This window comes from Brassica rapa, chromosome A03, assembly GCF_000309985.2.
Source record: "Brassica rapa cultivar Chiifu-401-42 chromosome A03, CAAS_Brap_v3.01, whole genome shotgun sequence".
Lineage (NCBI taxonomy): Eukaryota > Viridiplantae > Streptophyta > Magnoliopsida > Brassicales > Brassicaceae > Brassica > Brassica rapa.
The window spans coordinates 12622416-12643967 of NC_024797.2; the positions used below are offsets into that span (position 1 = coordinate 12622416).

The 21552-nt window shown below is 33.9% G+C and overlaps 3 protein-coding genes across 5 annotated transcripts; all 3 read left to right on the forward strand.

Moving 5' to 3' along the window:
- Window positions 1-220: 220 nt before the first annotated feature.
- Window positions 221-10905, forward strand: LOC103858370 (probably inactive leucine-rich repeat receptor-like protein kinase At2g25790). The gene is made up of 2 exons (XM_009135716.3): window positions 221-6895; window positions 8857-10905. The coding sequence occupies exons 1-2, from the start codon at window positions 4390-4392 to the stop codon at window positions 9219-9221; spliced, it is 2871 nt and encodes a 956-aa protein (XP_009133964.1). The 5' UTR covers window positions 221-4389; the 3' UTR covers window positions 9222-10905.
- A 2036-nt stretch (window positions 10906-12941) lies between these two features.
- LOC103858371 (probable aspartic proteinase GIP2) lies at window positions 12942-14177 on the forward strand. Its single transcript, XM_009135717.3, has one exon. It carries the CDS (start codon window positions 12942-12944, stop codon window positions 14175-14177), a length of 1236 nt encoding a protein of 411 aa, XP_009133965.1.
- A 1481-nt stretch (window positions 14178-15658) lies between these two features.
- LOC103858372 (heat stress transcription factor A-2) lies at window positions 15659-17558 on the forward strand. Of its 3 annotated transcripts, none has more exons than XR_004456232.1 (3): window positions 15659-16030; window positions 16368-17163; window positions 17305-17558. XR_004456232.1 is itself a non-coding variant. In XM_009135719.3 (2 exons), the coding sequence occupies exons 1-2, from the start codon at window positions 15719-15721 to the stop codon at window positions 17100-17102; spliced, it is 1047 nt and encodes a 348-aa protein (XP_009133967.1). In that variant the 5' UTR covers window positions 15659-15718; the 3' UTR covers window positions 17103-17297. The 3 variants fall into 3 exon arrangements, 1 of the variants encoding a protein (XP_009133967.1); XR_004456233.1 differs by having other exon boundaries at window positions 17312-17558; XM_009135719.3 differs by lacking the exon at window positions 17305-17558 and having other exon boundaries at window positions 16368-17297.
- Window positions 17559-21552: the final 3994 nt, after the last annotated feature.

Sequence of the window (21552 nt, forward strand, 5' to 3'; positions counted from 1 at the left end):
TGCTGAACAAGGGAGTTTCTAGTTTTAGAAAATCTCTTGAATATTTGACATATCAACAAAAAGTGTTACTGTGTTGTTTTTTTGGAGGAAGTAATAAGTTTCTTGCATAGAATCGCTAAACAATATTTAATGACTATTTAAAGTTAGTTTTATTATGCAATTAATTTTAATCAATAAAATGAGATGAATTAATTAAAACTGAACATGCGGTAGAAAGTCTCTCAATGTTTGGTTCAACATCTCTCATAACAGGTACTCTCTTTGCTTTTGATTTTTTGTTATTATTTAAGTGTGAGAAATCCTTAAAGAAACCATCACTGCTGATGGCCTAAGGTGATTATGCCAACACCGAAAGTATTTCCGGACGGATTAATCTTGCAGACAGCATTTGAAATACTAGGTTCTCTTGTAAGAGAATATTGATATTACCATTCAGATCGTCTTTTAATATTTATCTTTCATCTTCATTCTTTTGACAATATAGTACGGCTAAAAAGATTGTCCACTTGTCTTGGATACAAGCAGTAATTTTTAAGCTTACCATAAACCATTACATTTCTGGTTAAGGATGACGATCAAGTTCTTGAACACAAATGCCACAAGACCAGCTACTACTGTCTGCTGGATTCCTCATAATCAAAAGTTAAAAAAAAAAACCTTCATCTTTGTATTCCTTGATTCCTACATGATTAACTTAAAACAAGACAACAAAATCACAGTACAAAGCTTCGAAGGCAGGGAATAGTAAAATACTATAAACAGCCATCTCTTGTTTAATTCGAAGAGTTCTATCTCTCTCCATTACTGCCCCATACAACCAAACTATGACTTTTTTCCTTCTAGCAAGATAAAAACATTATTTGATGATAATATAAGACTAAGCTACTCTTTTCTATTTTATAAGTTTTAACCAGCTTTTCTTCAAACAAGTCGTCCAAGTTAAAAATTTAAAATAAGATTTAAAATATTTTAAAACTAAAATTAGGCATAATTATTTAAATATTACAACAACACTAATAGTCTGGTGAATTATTCCGGAACCTCCAAAACCTTCAAAATATTTTCGAAACAAAGTTTGTGTAACCGAAGATAGATCATTACATAAATAATTTTATGGAACAATGTAGTATTTTACATGCAGTATTTTGATTATGTATTTTGATTTATAATTTTATATTTTAGTGTAGGATCTTATTAATTAATATTTTAGAGTATTTTTATATATTCTCTAGTTATTTATAAGTTTTTAATGGATTTACATTAATTATGATATGTGAAATATAAATAATTTTGAAGTTACGTTTAAAATTTTGTTTTTGGAGAAGAACATCTTGAAACTTTAAATATAAAATTTTGTAAACTTCAAAGTATATAGTATTTTTGGAGATGCTCTAAGAAATTAATATATAATACTTGAAGATGTCATTTCATAAAAATAGATTATAGATAATTACTCTACAATAGCATTAAAAAGTTTTAATCACAAAAATAGATTTGAAAAGTCAAAATAACCAAAATAATTTCATTAAAAATATAAATACATCTTTGCCATAGGCTTAAATAATCTAGATTTAGGATTTAGATTTGGAGAGCTTAGAATTTTTTTTTTAAATATAAAATTCAAAATACTAATTTTAACAATATTTTTAAAAACAATTTTTGGATTTCAAATTTATAAAAAAAATTGAAGAAAATGTTTGAAAAAAACATTCTTAAAAAAAAAGTTTCGTATATTGAATAATATTATTTTGAAATTAAAAATAATTATTTCTTTTATTTTATTTGTCATTTAAATATTTATTTATATTTCTAAATCTATAGAATAGGGATAGAATATTTATTTATTTTACCAAAAATATATATTTTAGATCATTTTGGAGATTTTTCTTGAAATATACCGAATAACAGGAATCTGCATGATAAAAGACAGATATTGCACTATATATGAAGTAGTGTAAATTAAATCGTTTAAAAATATTTATTCAAGAAACCTAAAAAAAAACACAGTTGGAAATCATAAAAAAGCTGTTCAACCTTCACAGGAAATGTTTTGTCACAACTCCAATAAAAAGTTTTAATTTTTCTTCAGTCAAAAGAACATTTCGATTGTAAGCCGACAAAAATCTCAGAGGCTTTTTGACGACATCAGTCCCATCCTCATCTGTTCGTGTTCAAACGTCCGATTCCAAAAGTGACGAGAGAAAGGGAAAAAGTAAAAGTAATATTATCATGACTAAATTGCACTACATATCATATTATCAAGTTTAACCAAAACAAACAAGTATGGTAATAACACTTTTTTTAAAATGGCACAAGAATTTACGCTATACATTACGTTCATATTTTAAACATCTTTCCCCAATACTAATAAAGAAATATATTTTGATTACAGTTAAAAAAAATATTATATTTTTTTAATGCAGTATTAGCAACTATTTTACAGTATTGGGGTCTGTATTGCAAATATTTATATCCTCTTCTCAAGTTAGAGACAGTTACTACCTCATGCTGTCATTCAAATATCTATTTTAAATATAATTTAAATGCAAATTTATTTGGTTTTCAAAATAGTTTAATGATTACTTTCGAATATTATGTATCTATAAAATAGCAAAATGAATGTTTTCCAGTAGCTTTTTATAACTAATTTGGTTCACTAGAATAGCTAATGTTCTTGCTGGTAAATTTATTGTTAAGAAAAACTATTAAAACAATATGATAACACTCCAAAATTGCGTTATGAGAACGTATAAAACAATCAATGTAACTTGTCTAGCTCATATCTCAAAAATAAACATAAAAATAAAAAAAGTTCAAATGTCTAAGAAAATTCTGGTTAACTTAATTTTACTTTTATTTTATTTTAAATAAAAAACACTAACATTGAAAATTAGCCATAATTTGAAGTGCGAATGTGGTCGACACCTTTTTTGTTTCTTTCTATTTTAAAGTAATATTATCATAAACTACATATCATATTATCAATTTAACCAAAACAAACAAGTATGATCCAAATCTTAAATGGCACAAGAAATTTACGCTATACATTACGTTCATATTTTAATTTAAACACCTTTCCCCAATAATAGCTAATAAAGAAAAATATTTTGATTACATATGGTTTTGTTATACTTTTTCAATGCAGTATTATTTTGATTACATATGGGTTTTGTTATACTTTTTCATAGTATTGGAGTTTGTATTGCAAACATTTACACCCTCTTCTCAAGTTAGAAACAGTTACTGCTTCATGCTGCAATTATTATTTTCATTCAAATTTTTATTTTCAAATATAATTTAAACTAAAATTGATCCGCGCATCCGCATGGTTATTGATTCTTACATTATTATATACTTCCTATGTTTCAATATAGTTGATGTTTTAGGTGATTATTATTATTTCATAATAGATGATATTTTCACATATTTAGATAATTTTAACTTTATCAAAAACTATGTAACCAATTGTGTTTTTACTATGTTTATTTATAATTAAATAAATTAGTTTTAAATTATATTTTCAATAAAAAATTTGGAAAAAATAAATTTCTTAATATATGTGTAAAGAGTCAAAACTTCATCTATTATAAAAATAACAAAAATAATATAGATGCAACTTTCTCTGGTTTTCAAATATAGTTTAATGATTACTTTCTAATATTATTTATGTATAAAATAGCAAAATGAATGTTTACCAGTAGCTGTTTATAACTAATTAGGTTCACTACCAAAGTTTTTGCCAAAAAAAAAACTAATTAGGTTCACTGCAATAATGACTGTTCTTCCCGGTAAATTAACTGTTAAGAACAATATGATAACACTTCAGAATTGCGTCATGAGGACGTATAAAACAATCAACTTAACTTGTTCTTGCTCACATCTCAAAAATAATATAGTAAAACTGTCGAAGAAATTTTAGTTAACTTAATTTTACTTTTAGTTTATTCTAAATGAAAAAACATTAACATTGAAAATTAGCCATAATTTGAAGTGCGAATGTGGTCGACACCTTTTTTGTTACTTTCTATTTTAAATTTAAAGTTTGATGTATATTCCCCTTTATGTAGCCCATCCTAGCACTTTTTAATCTCTTTTTCATCTAGTACAACGAATAATGCACATTGCCTTTCTTATGAAACCCTCTCTTAGAATTATTTTTATAAGTAAAATAATAAGCAAAAAAAAAAAAAAAAAGACAAACAAGACTTTTAATCTTTCTAATCACAGGACATCATTGAAGTCCTTTAATATATAGCTTTTCTGGTTTACAGCTAAGGTGAGCAAATCACTATCCGTAGGGGCGGGCAACACACTCATCCAGAAGAGCATATATACATATCCAACAGCATCATGTTATAATAGAGATAATCCAAAGAAACAAAAGCAAACATGTCTACTTCTCATCAGCATCATCATCCACATCTCATCACCAAACTCTTATTCTTGTTTCTCAACTTCTATTGCCTCCATGCAAATGAACTCGAGCTTCTCTTATCATTCAAGTCCTCAATTCAAGACCCTTCAAGGCAACTCTCTTCTTGGTCTTACTCTTCAACCAATGAAGTGTGCCTTTGGAACGGCGTCGTTTGCAACAACTTCTCGCGTGTTGTTTCTCTCGACCTCTCCGGCAAGAACATCTCTAGCCAAATCCTCACTTCCACTATATTCCGGCTACCTTTTCTACAAACCATTAACCTCTCCAATAACAATTTTTCCGGTCCAATCCCTCATGACATCTTCACCATTTCGTCTCCTTCTCTTCGTTACATCAACCTAAGCAACAACAACTTGTCTGGTTCCATCCCTCGAGGCTTTCTTCCAAATCTCTACACGTTAGATCTTTCAAACAATATGTTTTCATGTGAAATCTACGAGGACATCGGACTTTTCTCTAACCTTAAAGTCCTAGATGTCGGGGGAAACGTCTTAACCGGCCATGTACCGGCCTGTTTCGGAAACCTCTCAAGGATAGAGTTCCTAACACTGGCTTCAAACCAGTTAACCGGGGGTATACCAACTGAACTAGGGATGATGAAAAACTTGAAGTGGTTATACTTGGGATACAACAATCTTTCTGGTGAAATTCCTTACCAACTCGGTGAGTTATCCTCTCTCAAGCATCTTGATCTTGTCTACAACAATCTCTCTGGACCCATACCTCCTTCACTGGGAGACTTAAAGGAGCTTGCGTACATGTTTCTCTACCAAAACAAGCTATCCGGTCAGATTCCACCGTCCATCTTCTCCCTCAAGAACCTCAGATCTCTTGACTTTAGCGATAACTCGCTCTCTGGAGAGATCCCTGAACTCGTGTCTCAGTTGCAAAGCCTGGAGATTCTCCATCTTTTCTCTAATAACTTATCAGGAAAGATTCCGGAAGGACTAACTTCCTTGCCACGTCTACAAGTTCTTCAGCTCTGGTCCAACAAGTTCTCTGGCGAAATTCCCGCTAGTCTTGGGAAACATAACAACCTCACTGTTCTTGATCTTTCTACCAACAATCTCACTGGAAAACTCCCCGACACTCTCTGTGACTCTGGCAACCTCACCAAGCTCATCCTCTTCTCTAACTCCCTCCACCACGTTATCCCGCCGAGTTTAAGCGAGTGCCAGAGCTTAGAGCGAGTGAGGCTTCAAAACAATAAATTTTCAGGCGAGTTACCTAGAGGGTTCAATGAGTTGCAGCTCGTTAACTTCTTGGACTTATCAAACAACAACCTCCGAGGTAACCTCGGCACATGGGACATGCCACAGCTTGAGATGTTAAATCTCGGGAAGAACAAATTCACTGGTGAGTTTCCGGATGTTTCTAGAAGCAAGAGACTCAAGAAGCTTGATCTATCAGGTAACAGAATATCCGGAGTAGTTCCGGTTGAGCTCGTGACGTGCACGGAACTTATGGATTTGGATATAAGCGATAACGAGATCACTGGAGTGATCCCAAGTGAATTGTCTTCTTGCAAGAACCTAGTCAATCTTGACATGAGCCACAACAATCTTACCGGGGACATTCCTTCTAGTTTTTCAGATTTTTCAGTTCTCAGCGATCTTGACTTGTCTTGCAACCAATTATCCGGCGAGATTCCCAAGAATCTAGGAAACATCGAGTCTCTTGTTCAAGTCAACATCTCTCATAATCTTCTTCACGGAAGCTTACCTTCAACAGGAGCTTTTCTTGCCATAAACGCAACAGCGGTCGCAGGTAATAACAATCTCTGCGGTGCAAATAACGTTAGCGGTTTACCTCCTTGCAACGTGGTAAGAAAGACAAGTACAAAGAGTTGGTGGTTTGTCGTCATGTTGACCTTTGTAGCTTTCTTGGCCGTCCTTGTCTCCGGTTTCTTTATCTATCTTGTCGTTCAAAGGAAGCACAACGTTTTAAAGGTCGAGAGAGTTGAACAAGAAGACGGTACGAGGTGGGAAATTCAGTTCTTCGATTCAAGATTCATCAAATCGCTTACAGTAAACGCGATTCTATCGTCTCTCAACGAGCAAAACGTTTTTGTGGATGAAAACGGCGCGAAGTTCGTTATTAAGAAGGTCAACAAGTATGATACTCTTCCCGACATATCTGAAATTATGAAACTTCCGGAGCACAAGAACATTATTAAGCTAGTGGCGACGTGCCGGTCGGAAGAAGTGGCGTACTTGATTCATGAGAACGTCGAAGGTAAACGACTGAGCGACATTTTGAATTGTTTGAGTTGGGAGAGACGGAAAAACATAATGACCGGAATCGCAGAAGCTCTTTGGTTCTTACATTGCCGGTGCTCTCCACCAGTTGTTGGCTGTGATTTATCTCTTGAGAATATTGTCGTCGACGTCAAAGATGAACCAAGACTCTTCCTCGGCCTTCCGGGTCTAGTTTGCATGGATACTGCCTACATGGCTCCAGGTAATAATTACAATATATTGTTTCCCGAATATATTTGTATACATAACAACATATAACAAATTAAAATATTTCCCCTCCGATTTTCATTTTTTTTCAAATCCCTTATATATTAAAGGAGAAGCATTGTAATAAATGCATTCACATTATAATAAACACGTGGCAGTCTCACAATGATTTGATAATAAATATGCTAACGCGTTCACACTATATTCATAAATGTATTCACACTATATACTTTGTATTTTTTTAATATAAAACTCATATGCATGGTTCCAATAAAACTTTAGATTTTTCGGTTCGAATCAAAACAAATAACGAATCAAAAGCTAAACTATATATATATATATATATTATTTTTATTGTTTACCGATAAAGTTGGGCAAAATATTTATAAGTTTTGATTCAATTCGTTATCCGTTTTGAATTGAACCAAAAAATATGGATATCCGTAACTCTACGAAGCACATCAATTACTAAAATACAATTAAAAAAAACAAATCACAAATACCAATATTTTTAGGAGTGATTATCAAATTCGATCTGTTATATGCATATATATACACATATATGTACATAATTTTATATATATATACATGTTATATATATTATAATTTATATAAGTTTTACAATATTTTTATGAATTAAATTTATTTTATTAGGTATTAAAATTTTAAAAGTAAATAATATTTTATTTTTGTAATAAAACATTATTATTAAACTTTTCAATTATTTTAAAATTTTTATTTACGGATCAAATCGGATATTCTTTAAAATTCTAAATCATTTCGGATATCATAGTCACCGACTATCCAAGTGGCTAAAGATTGAATAGACATGAATGCCTCCAAATACTCGGATATTCGACATGTGCCCAGCTCTATTTACGGATACAGTTGATTTTTATATGAAAAAAATTCACTAATATCAAGGCCTTTTTAATTTTTAATTAATTTTAATTTTATCTTTCATGTATTATTTAGAACAAAAATGTCATTTAATATTAATTAACAATATATTTATGTATTTGTCATTTATTTTTATATACTTTACATACACATACATGTGCACCGCACTTTATAAGTATTTACCATTACTGAAGTATCTATTTTTTTTTTGGAAGTTGAAATATTTTTTTCTTATTGCTTCTTTCACTACCGACCAAATTGTAGTGAAATGATTAGTCTTAATAACTTTTTTTTTCTTTTTCTTGAACTATTATCCGTTTACAAACTATAATATAAAACCATTGGTTCGACATGACGATTATCTAAAATTTATAACATAAAAATAAATAAATAATAATAATTTTTGGTTTTTACCGAAAAACTAAAAAATCAAACATTCTAACAGAATAAACCAAAAAATCATTTAAAACCGAACCAATATCCAAATTAAACATATTTAATGTGTTTTTATTTAAAATAACAAAAATAATCATCACATCCCGCGCAAGGCGCAGGTAATTACCTAGTATATAATAATATAGATCTATACAAAGAAAGAAATCGGTTAAGATATCTCATATTTTACGTCTATAAAAACATTTTTTCCATAAAAGAAGAAATAAAACATAGAAAATTACAAATATCGAAGGCGTGCTAGAATCTAGTGCGCTTTAGAATAATAATAATGATTTTTTTTCCTTTTGCCAAATTTGCTAAAGACATCTTTTATTTAGCAAATATCCCTCCTTTAGGTATGCAACTTAATCCCATTTCCAAATTTCTAAGAGAAGTATTCTTAAATTACATAAAAATTAAGTTAAGAAAGAAAATAAAAACTGTTATCTAGAATAAAATGAAATATTTGTGAAACTCTGCCACTGGGTTTAGAATATATACATGTACAGTGAGACACACATTTTATATGTATATAAAATTTGATTTTTTGTTTTGTTAAAAGTGTTTTATATGTATTTTCAAAGCTTAAATATCAATGTCGTGTTCGTTTGTAAAACTTAGAAACGAGGGAGCACAAGGAGGTAGCAAATAAAAGTGACATATATGGTTTTGGAATTCTCCTTCTTCATCTCCTCACCGGTAGACGTCCCTATGGTGATGAGGACATAGAATCTGGACTCAGAGGAAGTTTGCTCAACTGGGCTAAAGATTCATATTCCGACTGCCATATCGACACTTGGATCGACTCATCCATAGATATGTCGGTATATGAGCATCATGAGATTCTCCATGTCATGAACTTAGCTTTGCATTGTACCCTGGTGGATCCGCAAGAGAGGCCTTGCACCAAGAACTTGTTAAAAGCATTAGAGCTTACAAGTTCTTCTTGCACTACTTATTTTCCCAAGGTACTATCATTGACCTGACATATTTTGGCTTTGATTCATCTTCCAAGTAATTTTATTAGGTTTTTTTTTGGTTGTTTTGTTTCAAATTTTTGCTCGTTAATTTTGTTGGGTGTAATAACCCAACATGAATGTATCATCAAGATGGTTTTGTTTATGCCATCAAGATGGTTTTGTTTATGTTATCTTGACTGTTTGCTGATGTATGTCTTTTGTTGGTCCAAAGTATACTGATGTATAAGTTACAAAAAAGTCTACTGATGTATGTAAGCGAGTGTGTATATATATATATACACGGTGAAGAATAGTTTAAACATACATTGTTTGCAAACAGAGATTATGGTTTGAACATCTTCACATTCTTCACATTGTTTGCGGAAAAACAGCCGATTAGAGTATGATTAATGGAGAGTTTTTAGGGTGGAGTTTTAAGCGGAATATAAGAAACCGTCTCTTAATTTTTAACTAAAAAAAACTAAAAGACAGTTTCTTATATTCCGTTAAGAACTCCATACTAAAAACTCCCATTAATCATGTTCTTAGTACCTGAACTAGGGTTATATTGTCTAATCGATACCTAAACTAATTTACCTATGCGCTATGATACCTAAACTAACAAAAAAATGAATTTAGTACCTGAACTTACAATAAATATCCACGACCGACAGCGTATCAGGTAACCGGTAGTATTTATCAGTGATATGCTGATGTGGAAGAAAAGATGTTGTTTCAACCAGTATTAAAAAAACAATCATTTGAAACCACCTTAAAGGACAATTCTGGATTTACAGAGTTCTAACGCCAAAACTTACAATAATTACGTCCAAATTCGTTTGATCAAGATGACTACCATGATTTTGATGTGGCTGTGAAAATATTTGAATCGATGGGCTTTTCAAATGACACCAAATTTTATTAGGCGTGCATCAACGAATTCATGGAAGATACATTCTGGCGTATATATTTTATTGGTAGAGAAGATAGCTTCTCTTTCCCTGTGAAATATTGTTGTCCGTGAACATGGAAGAAGAGAGGTAATTCTTTTTGAACGAGAAGAGAGAGAGCGAGTTATCTTTTATAAACAATGTGGATTAAATAATAGCCCTGTTCGGAACTACGTTGGGCGCTAGTCGGACGGCAATTTCGGACCTAGCAAATTACCAAAAAATTGGGAAGTATTTAGGGATTACGCGGAACTTAGTTTTAAATACAATTTAATATATTTATAATATATTTAGCTAATTTTAAACATGATGACACAAGTTCTAGACATAATTATATAAAATTTTTAATATAATTTTAAACAGCCTTTTTTTTTATTCGTCGAGCATTTAGATTATGGTGTGTTTGGTGTGAAAAAAATCTCTAAATGCAGTATGTATGTGTTTATTTTGGGTTTAATAGCTAATTATAATTATTTAGTAATGAATAATTACACAAAATCAGACAATAATGAGTAAAAAATAATCAATCTTGTTTTAAATTTACACGGACAAGAAAAAAAGAAAAACTTAGTTCAACGCATGAATTAAGCGATCAACGTGAAAATTAAATAGTTTTATATGGATCAATGCTTGACTACATCAATTTTATATATATTCTCCGTGATTAACCTTCGAACAACGTCAAAGTGACCGCGTTTTCGAACGGGAGATAATAGTTGCCTAAAGTCATATTTTGAAAACTTAACTGTGCGTATGTTAACGCTTCTGCAGACGGTGAGATCTTGGCTCTGGTGAACAAGGGTCTCAGCGCATCAGTGAAGACTCGATGAATAGGGGTTCGACTTGAGCAAGACATCCGAGAGCCTCTGATAAAGATAGCAGCTCCAGGTTGAAAGTCGCATAGTTGACTCTGTGAAGAACCGTCGATGCTTGAGACGGCGTAATATGAAGGAGACGCAGCGGTAAAGTGATATCGAACAGATCTGGCGAAACCACATTCTTGCACAGTAGTTCCAGCGACGAGAAAAGGGGGCCGAGAGCCGCAGAGCCGACCCTGTGAAGAACCGTCGATGCTTGAGATCTGTGAAATAGTAGCTAGTAAATTTGGCGAAACCACACTCTTGCACAGTAGATCCGGCAGTTACTAGGAGGAAGAGATTTAATCGATGTAGCTTAGCTCCATAGAATCCTTGGCTTAATGGGGCTGCCTCAATGTCGGGTGTATAAATGGTGACAAAAAGACCGGCGAGGCAGCTAGCGAGGGTTGGAGAGAGGCGATGGCTGTAGTTGGTGGCTAGATCCGGCCAGGAAGAATGGCTAGACACATGAGTACTCTTAGGCAACGTCGGATGCCCAACAAGAGCACCGAGGCTAACTCCAGTGAAGCCACAAACAGATCCCAAAAAATCCCATGTCTCGAGAGGAAGAGCAGTAACAGGAGGGGGAGCGACGGTAGTAAGAGCGGACGTGGCGGTGGTGACGACGAGAGACGTGGCGGATTTGGGGTCCAAGAGGCACTGAGCGACGGTGGGATAAGAGATCCCGCGGTGATGAACCGTTGAAAGGAGCAACCAGATGGAAAGGGATGTCGCTAGGTCTGGTTCTAGAGCTCGATTCACTTGTGTTCGTCGATGGAGCTGCCATGGTTTCTTGTGGACGAACAGAAACAGAGGACACGGTATGAAGCAGATGCAAAGGTATAATGAGAACTTGTAGACGAAGAAGGAGAACAAAGTCGATGAAGAGGAGTCCCGACGCCGGCGAGGGAGAGCTATGCCGGCGCCGGAAACCATGGTTTTGAGGTGTGTCTCGGGAGCTGTGTCTGAGAGCTTCTATGCGGCTACTACACATGACTCCTTTGCCGCCCCTATCTCGAGTGAGACTCGTGTCAACGTTGTCTCCTCTCTACATGGTCCGATCCCCATCATTGCAAGCCACCACCATCGCCCCTCAAGCTGTCGTGACGACCTTCACTTTGCGATTGGAGAGGTTTTCCACCTTCTTCGGTGAACTCTTAGAGTCCAGTCCGCGACTGCTTCAGGTCCCCGTTCTTTGTTGTTCATCATCCAACTGGACCGCTTTCTTTTGGGTGTGCTCTCCGACTCCAATGGCCTCCGACTCATTACAAAGAGTGTCCATGGAAGGTCAACCACCACCTCTTTCCCCAGCGATACAGGCATCTTCAGAGACATGGCTCAACTGTTCTCAAAACCCTATGATTGGGTTCTTCAAAGTCGATTTCGACGTATGCGCGTTCCTTCGAACGCAGGCTCTAGGACTACAAGTGAAGCTTCTCTTTGGGTCTCTTCTCTCCTTAGCCACATCTATCTTCCATTTTGTTGTAGTTATTTTCGTTTATGAGCTTACCGTCGAGAATAGCTCCGGTTGTAACCGACTTAGTCTATTGGGCTTTTAATTTAATATAAGCATCTGTTGTCCAAAAAAAAAAAACTGTGCGTATGTAGACAAAAAAAAAACTGTGCCTATAAAATATTAAGTGAATAATTAATACTACTCGAAGACGTAAATTTATGTTTCGAAAAATGAACCATGTGGATAAGATAATAATTTTAATCACCGATGTGAATTTGTATATTACTATATTTGAAAGTTGAGCAACTTGGCGAAATAATACTTCTGACAATCATTACTTTTTTTCCTTCCTGTCTAGACTCCATCGATAGAGTGACTGAATTTAATCGAAAATTTGTAATATATATTTAGAAGGAAGAAGAAACGAAGAACCTATCTCTATATAACTCTACTACACTCAGTACAACAAGAAAGATAAAAAAAAATGGCTCGTCTTGGTATGAATATGATACATGTTCTCTGCGTAATCATTTTCGCCATCACAAACACTTCACACTCTCTACACGAAAAGCCTCAAGCTTTTCTACAAGCTATTCGTAAAGACATCACCACAAATCTCTACTACTCTCCCTTATCCATAGGCGCCAACGTTCATAACATCAATCTTGCCATTGACCTCGGTGGCTCCGCGCCATTATTGCTAACCTGCGCTGCTGCCGCCAAATCCCGCTCTTACCACCCTATCAAATGCGGCTCCTCTAGATGCATACAAGCCAAACCGGACCCTGTCTCCTGTCCGACCAATACCTCCAAGAAAGCCACATGTCACAAATCCTTCTCCACTTCCTTCACTGAGCAACCCGTCAAAGCTCGTCTCCTCCGAGACACCGTATCTTTGCTATACACGGACAACGGATTCACCTATATGGGCGGTGGAATCGATATGACTATGACTATAGCTTGCACCGACGTTAAACCCTTCCCGTCTATTGTTGTTGGGACATTGGGTCTCGCTAAGACCCATATGGCGCTCCCTTCACAGATCGTTTCTTTATACAAACTACCCTTTAAGGTGGCTCTTTGTTTGCCATCACCAAACTCCGGAGAATCTTCTGGATCTGGCTCTCTTTTCATAGGCGGTGGTCCTTATTTCATGGCACTATACCCTGAAGATATCTCAAAAATCTTTGCCTCAACACCTCTGCTTCCTAGTGACCAGTCTCGTGGTGAGTACTTCATCGATGTCAACTACATCCAAATCAGTGGGAAGATTGTTCCCTTTTTCAAGAAAAGCACGAAGATCTGCACGTTGGCTCCTTACACCGTCTTGCATAGTTCTATATACAAAGCTTTGGTCTTAGCCTTCGCCGAAAAAGCCAAGATGACTAAAGTTCCGGCAGTGAAGCCTTTTGCTTCGTGTTTCAGCTCCAAAGGACTCGGGAGGTGGATGATGGGAAGTCGTGTTCCTGTGATTGAGTTATTGCTGCGTGGTGGGGCTAAGTGGAAGATTTACGGATCCAACTCGCTTGTGAAGGTGAGTAAAGATGTGGTTTGCTTAGGATTTATGGACGGAGGTGTGAACCTGACGATGGGCATGATAATAGGAGGTTATCAGATGGAAGATAATTTTGTGGAGTTTGATGTAAAAGCTTCTAAGTTCTCTTTTACTTCTTCTCTTTTGCTTATTAACTCTTCTTGCTCACAGTCAAGACACTTCTGATTCGAGTCTTGTCTTCCTTGTTTGGTTTGGTTTGTAATGTTTGAAGAACTGCAAGATAATAATCTTTGCTTTTGAAATATTCTATTTTCTTCGCCTTACTTCGTTGAAAATAAGTAAAAAGAGAGAAAATGTTTTCTTTTACCAACAATGAATTTTATTTGAACCGTATATGAGGAATACAAATATGAACTAACTAAATAACTAATTTTTTTTGACAACTGGAATTTTATAAACAAGATAACAAGTGCAAACTACCTTTAGGGAAATTAAGCTAGGCAAATAATTGTAAAGCAGTAATGCGCGATATGATCATTCACAATATCAGCCAATGAGGATTTGATATTCTCGCCTTCATCTTGCTGGATTATTCCATTAAGACCTTGTCTTTAGGAACTATCAATTATTGCCTATTATAATTACTTTGCTCTGGATGTTTTAGAAGAGATATTGTAGCCAGTGTTAAGATTGTTATTCCTGCACTAGTTGCAGAACCAATCACAAGCATTAGATCACTGATTGTGTTCTTTGTTTTCCATGGCGTCATTCCACTGTTTAAGCCTAGTGTTGTCGAGATACGAGGACGTCTCTGCAATATTAGTTGTTTATGTATAATGATTGCTTCTATCTTTATGTTTTTGCTTGCCTTTTGTTGCAGCAAAGTTGTTAACCAGTATGGCTTTGTTATAATCTTTGTAAACAATTCCTTCTCTAATGGAGACTAGTTTATCTATAAAATCTTGTTTGACCAAAAAAAAAGAAAGACATATCGTTTACTCATGAGTTAATCGTTGACCGGTAGAAACATCTTTCATGAATCCTTTCATACTCAAAATGGTAGCTTGACCTGACCACCTTCTAGAAGATTGACAACCTTGAATGTTTGCAGATGTTTAGAAACATCAAAACGTACCTTAAATCGTTCATAATCATCACTATTAGGTTTAGTTGGATCGAAAGCAACTTCCACCACATGTCCAACTAAATATTCAAAAGCAGAGATCGATCCTAAATACCTGAATCCGACTCCGATCCGATATAGTACGAATATTTTATGGGTATTTTAATTATAAACACGAACTAAGCTGGATCTGAGAAAAACCGACCCGAACAAAAAAAATTTAAATACATATTAGATTTAAATGTTTAAGAAAACCGAACTCAAAAAGAACCGATCTGAACCCGACCCGAAGACCTGAACGCCCAAACATACATATTCCTATAACACAAAAAGGAAAACTAGGACTTTTGCAAATTTGGTAAACTACCGTGCCTAGGCCTTGTAAGCGTCAGAAATGGGCTAAAGTGTGTTTTGTAAGTTATCAAAAACAAAACAAAAAAGGCCCATGCGATATAAAGGTCTAGAGTGGTGACCGAAGTTTCTGGAAACCTTTGTGTCCACGTGGTTAGACAAATGGCAAAGAACTTTGAATACAAATGTCTAGAACCTTCTTCTCCTCCACTTATATACAAATGTCAAGATCAAACTCTGTCTTAAACACTTGCACAAAAACAGAGTCAGTCTTTTGGCCTATGGATTAGAAATGGAACAACAACTGAAAGTGGAATTGGAGGAAGAGACGGTGACCTACGGTGGCTCAGCGGCCGCTTCTTCGTCTGTCGGTTCGTCATCTTCACCGAGACCAATGGAAGGGCTTAACGAGACAGGGCCACCGCCGTTTCTGACAAAGACTTACGACATGGTGGAGGATCCGGCAACGGACACGGTGGTGTCTTGGAGCAATGGTCGTAACAGTTTCATCGTTTGGGATTCTCACAAATTCTCCACCACTCTCCTTCCTCGCTTCTTCAAGCATAGCAATTTCTCCAGCTTCATTCGTCAGCTCAACACTTACGTAAGTCTGCCCTCTTCTTCACTACCTCCTCTGCTTCTTGCTCCTTTGTTGTTTTCTAATCTCAACTTTGGATTTCTTTAGATCGGTGGTTAGTCCTCAGCTTGAAAGGTTAGTTCTTTGTGCTTTCCGACAACTAAAATATCAAATGGGTTTCTCAAAGTTTGCTCCTTTGTTACATCAGACCTATCTACTGGTTTAAATGTGACAAAAGAATCTATAGAATCAGTAAAGTGCATGTTTCTTTTTAGTTTAACCGCCTTGTCTTTTGATCTAGTTCCGGTTCTGCTGTTTTGAAAGTTAGAAATAGAATCTTAAGAAACTTGTCCTTGTACTGCAGGGATTCAGAAAGATCGATCCGGACAGATGGGAGTTCGCGAACGAAGGGTTTTTGGCGGGGCAGAAGCATCTCCTGAAGAGCATAAAACGAAGGAGAAACATGGGTTTGCAGACTGTGAATCAGCAAGGATCAGGATCAGGATCAGGATCAGGTATGTCTTGTGTGGAAGTCGGGCAATACGGCTTCGAAGGGGAGGTAGAGAGACTGAAAAGGGACCATAGCGTGCTCGTAGCTGAGGTAGTTAGGCTGAGACAGCAGCAACATAACTCCAAGAGTCAAGTCGCAGAAATGGAGCAACGTTTGCTAGTTACTGAGAAAAGACAGCAGCAAATGATGACGTTCCTCGCCAAGGCCTTGAACAATCCAAACTTTGTTCAACAGTTCGCGCTAATGAGCAAGGAGAAGAAGGGTTTGTTCGGTTCCGATGTTGGTAGGAAGCGGAGGCTTACTTCTAGTCCAAGCTTGGGGACTATCGAGGAGAGAGTGTTGCATGATCATATGGAGTTTGATAGAATGAAGGATGATATGGAGACGTTACTTGCTGCAGCCATAGATGATGAGGCGAGTGAGGATGAACAATGTTTGGAAGCTATGAATGTGATGATGGAAGATGGTCCTTTAGAGCCAGAGATAGATGTCAAAGTGGAAGATTTGGTAGCCTCACCGTTGGATTGGGGCAGTGAGGACCTACACGACATTGTCGATCAAATGGGTTTTCTTGGATCAGAACCTTGATTATACAGCTCGAGCACATCTCACTGTGGTCTCAGAGCTGTCTTGCGCAGTTTAAGTTGTGGTAATTGCTACCACCTCTATTTACTTGTTGAATTGTTTCTTTTGTTTTGTATTAGTTAATGCGTTCAGTGTCGTGGTTTCGTTGTACATTGTGTGTTTCCTGTTCTGTTGAATAAAAGACCTCTCATTTGATATGTTTCAGTCTCCAGATCTTAGAAGCAGACATGTTTTCAACCTGGAGCTGCAGTTTGAAAATCTAGCTAGTGTAAAAGAGCCAAGACCTGTTTGTTACACTCCTTTTGGGAAAGGAGTCAATGGTTCATGCTTGGTGGGTGTGTTCGCGTGTGCATATGTAGCTAGCTTTTACTTTATATATACAGAGATTTTTATATATACGGAGAATGATAGAAACTATCTAAATATTGTAAATAATAAAATTAATAAAATTATGCCGAAAATTAAGAAAAAGATGTTACAACTGCATGAGTCGAATTTTTTTTTTAAACTCAAAATATTTCATATTTCGTAGTGCGACGGTTTAATGAGTACTATGATACAATTGCAAAAAAATTCTGATTTGCGTTATTCTATCAGAAGCTAATGAAATTAGTTCTGTGTATGCTCTTAAACCCAAGAAAAAATTATCAAAGAGGAAAAAAAGTATGAGGGATTGATTTATTTTCTCTGTGTTCTTTGCTATACACAAGTGCTCCTATTTAAATCGAGAAATAGAGAAAGTGATTCTTCGACTATTTCTAACTCTACTTGTTGAGTTGTCACATGAATGATGAAACCATGGCTAGAGAACACTGTGACAAGGATGAGATTCCACCTATTAACATTAATCATTTGCAATTAGAAGTTATAATGGCTGATATCACCAAACGAAACATCAGTCTTGGAAAAAGAAAAAATATATTAAAAAGAGATTTATATGCTTTTGAAGAGTTTGGTTGTGTGTAAGAAAGGAAACGATCTGAAAGACAACTGGATAGGCCTAATAGGAGAGCAAGGTTGCAGCAAGAGCTTGCTACAAAAAAAAAAGACAAAACTTGTTAAGAATATAAAAATCAATTTTTAACAAATCTGATTTTTACAGGAAAAGTCACGACCAAAAAGGCTGCTAGACATGCCTATTAGGAGGAGCAGAGGACAATCTAGACCATCCAAAGAAGAAGACAAGCCTTGCTATAGTCGCGCTGATCAAAGGAGTTCACATTACTTCACAATTACTCCATAAGAATTCATGAAGAAATCATTAACCAACAATTTTATGATAATTTGAATAAGATAGTGAACCAGGGATTCAAGTTTGAGAAAAACAAGAAAATGCCAACCCCATGACATTCCTCATAACATGCAGGAATATGTTATCCAAGAGCTGAAAACAGAGTCATCTAAAGTGAAAAAATAACCTGAGATAAAACATGAGTGTTTCTCTTTTCTCTCCTCTATTTAAACTTTTTTTCCATAATACCAGTGATGAACTAACTTATTTAGAACCGGTGCAACCGCGTAGACCTGTATCCCATATCTCAGAATAACACTCAGAAACATAACAAAAGAGTTTAACACAAAATGAAGTGTTGGAGTAGCTGATCAGCTTGGAGCCAAAGACAAATACAAATCCTAAATCTCTGTCCTCTGGCCTGCAAAAGCATTGTATGGAACTTTGTATGGTTAGTTATATATCTGAAATGTTTGTTGATAAGCTCAAATTTACCATAAGAGCAACTCTGCAATTTCAGAGGTCGATTGATATGCTTAAATTTACTATAAAAGAAACTCTGCAATTTCAGACATCAGTTGCTGATAGATAAATAAACATATTTTTTTTTATAATTTTAAAATGTTATAACTAAAATTCTAAAAAATATTTTATATCTCTGCAATGTTTAAATTTTAAAATTGAAATAATATAAGTAAAAAATATATCAATTTTTTATAATTTATTCACTAACAGTATCATGCTTTATTTTATAAAAAAATTTAACCCAGAATATTTGTTATAATTTTTAAACATTAATACATATATATAAAAAATATACATATATAAATGAAACAAAATATTCTCTTAAATGTTCTAATATAAATCTAATTTTATTGAAATTATAACTTTCATATGAACTAAATAAATAAATGTAATATTATTTTTAATTATATTATATTAATAACTATTTTATTTTATCATAATAATATTTTTTCATATTTTTATAATATTATAATGTGTTACTATTGGTAATTTATTATTAAAAATAACATTATTTCATAATTAACCAGTCATAAATATTCTGCAAATACAACAATTCTAGCCGATGTACCAATCATAAAAATTGCATAAGAACACTAGAAATCGCATCAATCGCACTCACATACGTGCATTTCAACCAGTCAGGACATATATAGTTGTTGTTCTTTGGAGTTTGTATCCTATTTTTTTTTCTAATTTACACAAATATACACTCTCAAATACATAGTGTGGACTTTAAGACCCACAATTTCATAACACCTTTACAGTTAAAATTCCAAAGTCCAAACTTGAGATCATTTCCTCCGTAGATAGCCATTTCTTTTTCCCTATAAAAAATACTAACAAATATTCAAATAATCATCAATTATTATTTCAACTGAAAAAGGAGAGACCCAAAAAGAAAGAGGGAAAAGTGGAATAAAAAGCAAACTAAAACTAGAAATAATAGAAGCTTAGCTGACTCCAATGGACGGTAAACTCCCCTTGACATCTACAAGCACTTGCAAGTGCAACGATGAGTACATGCTGTACAGCGATGGGTGGAGATGCTAAACAATGACCGATACTTTAAAAAGATTTTTATGAAGTTAAAGTTTATACAACTTTAAACATTCAAAATGTTTAGCCCTTTTTCAAAAAAAAAAACATTCAAAATGTTTAGATGCAATGATTGAATGAACCTACTACAATATAGCCTCTAACTTAATATTTGATAAATTAATTAAAATTACAATTTCTGAATAATTTTTGACCAATTGTTATTCTTTTCCATAAACTCGGCATTTATTTTTCTTTTGTGGTTTTGCAACCCATATAAACCAATCTCAGACATACTCAAGTATAATATTTTTACTGATAGCGATAGGATAGAAATTTATTGTCAACTACAATAACAATTGATAAAGATAAATTTTCTTTCTATTATCTAAGTGTTTCGGTAGTTCCGTTTTAATACCATGATATGTTTCCTGAGCTATGAACTTAAAATCAATTGGCGGTATAACTGAAATTGTTCACATTTTTTATATATAACTTAGATCCCTTTAATATTTTCAATATGAGATTTTATTTTCAACAAATTCCAAGTAAAGTTTTTTTTTTAATATAAACTTTTCTTTCTCTTTATTTTCATATACTTTTTAGCTGAGAATGCGATAGCTATTTGTGACAATGTGTCATTATCTGGAAACCAACCCAACATTTTAATGAATGACATCATAGTTCCACAAAGAAAGAACGATTATTTTTTTCCAGAATCAATGTTTAACATCATAATTCTCTTCGGAGAGCATTTGAGAACTTCCGTTATGGCGCATGTAGCGACGTAATCATTCGACTTATTTTCATATTATAAAGTGATATATCTAATTATATACTAGATTGCATTATTAATAGTTTCCGAATACATCCTAATTAATAAATATATTGACAAAGAGAACTTTAAAATTCAATATGAAATATGTTCAATTTAAGTTTTGGTTCGATTTTGATTCGCTTTTTTGGTATTTTGGTATTTCAATTTATAAGAATTAGCTACTATATTAAAGCCACATTTATGTTGGTTTGGTTCTTTTATATACTTTTGGTTTATTCAGTTTTATACCAAAATCATAGCTATATTGATTTTTTAAACACTTTGTGAATTTTAGTATATATGATTAGAAATTGGATTTATTAAAACTTAAAAATATTTTCAGTACTCTAGATTTTAAAGACCCAAAATTAAATAAGCTAAAATACTAGGGCTACAAGACAACAATAAAAATATATTTCTTTTAATTTATTTAATGAAGAAAAATAATTGGTGAATAAAAAGTTAATATTTAAGATAGTTTCATAAAATAAAAATAAGAAAAATTTAGTAGGAAGATAGATGGGCGATCCAGGTGAGATCCAATATAGATCTGTACTTTCTATTCACTTGTGAGATTTGGATGGTTTGGAGAGAATAATATTATTACATAACTAAAGTTTAGCAAACATATATGCCAATAAAAATAAATTTTATTTAATTTGATGAAAGAAACTAATTTTTTTTTACCTTAATAATAACAAATTATGAAAATTACCATTTTAAATATAAAGATCATCCCAATAAAATAAATTTATATGTATAGATATGATCAATTGTATTATATAATTTACATATAACTATACTTCTATATTTTAGATAATTGATTTTTCAGTTTATTCAATTTA

Coding starts and splice junctions, on each gene's coding strand:
- LOC103858370 (XM_009135716.3), top strand. CDS start 4,390: ATGTCTACTTCTCATCAGCATCATCATCCACATCTCATCACCAAACTC. Junction 6,896..8,856: donor TACTGCCTACATGGCTCCAG/GTAATAATTACA, acceptor TGTAAAACTTAG/AAACGAGGGAGCACAAGGAG.
- LOC103858372 (XM_009135719.3), top strand. CDS start 15,719: ATGGAACAACAACTGAAAGTGGAATTGGAGGAAGAGACGGTGACCTAC. Junction 16,031..16,367: donor TTCGTCAGCTCAACACTTAC/GTAAGTCTGCCC, acceptor CTTGTACTGCAG/GGATTCAGAAAGATCGATCC.
- LOC103858371 (XM_009135717.3), top strand. CDS start 12,942: ATGGCTCGTCTTGGTATGAATATGATACATGTTCTCTGCGTAATCATT.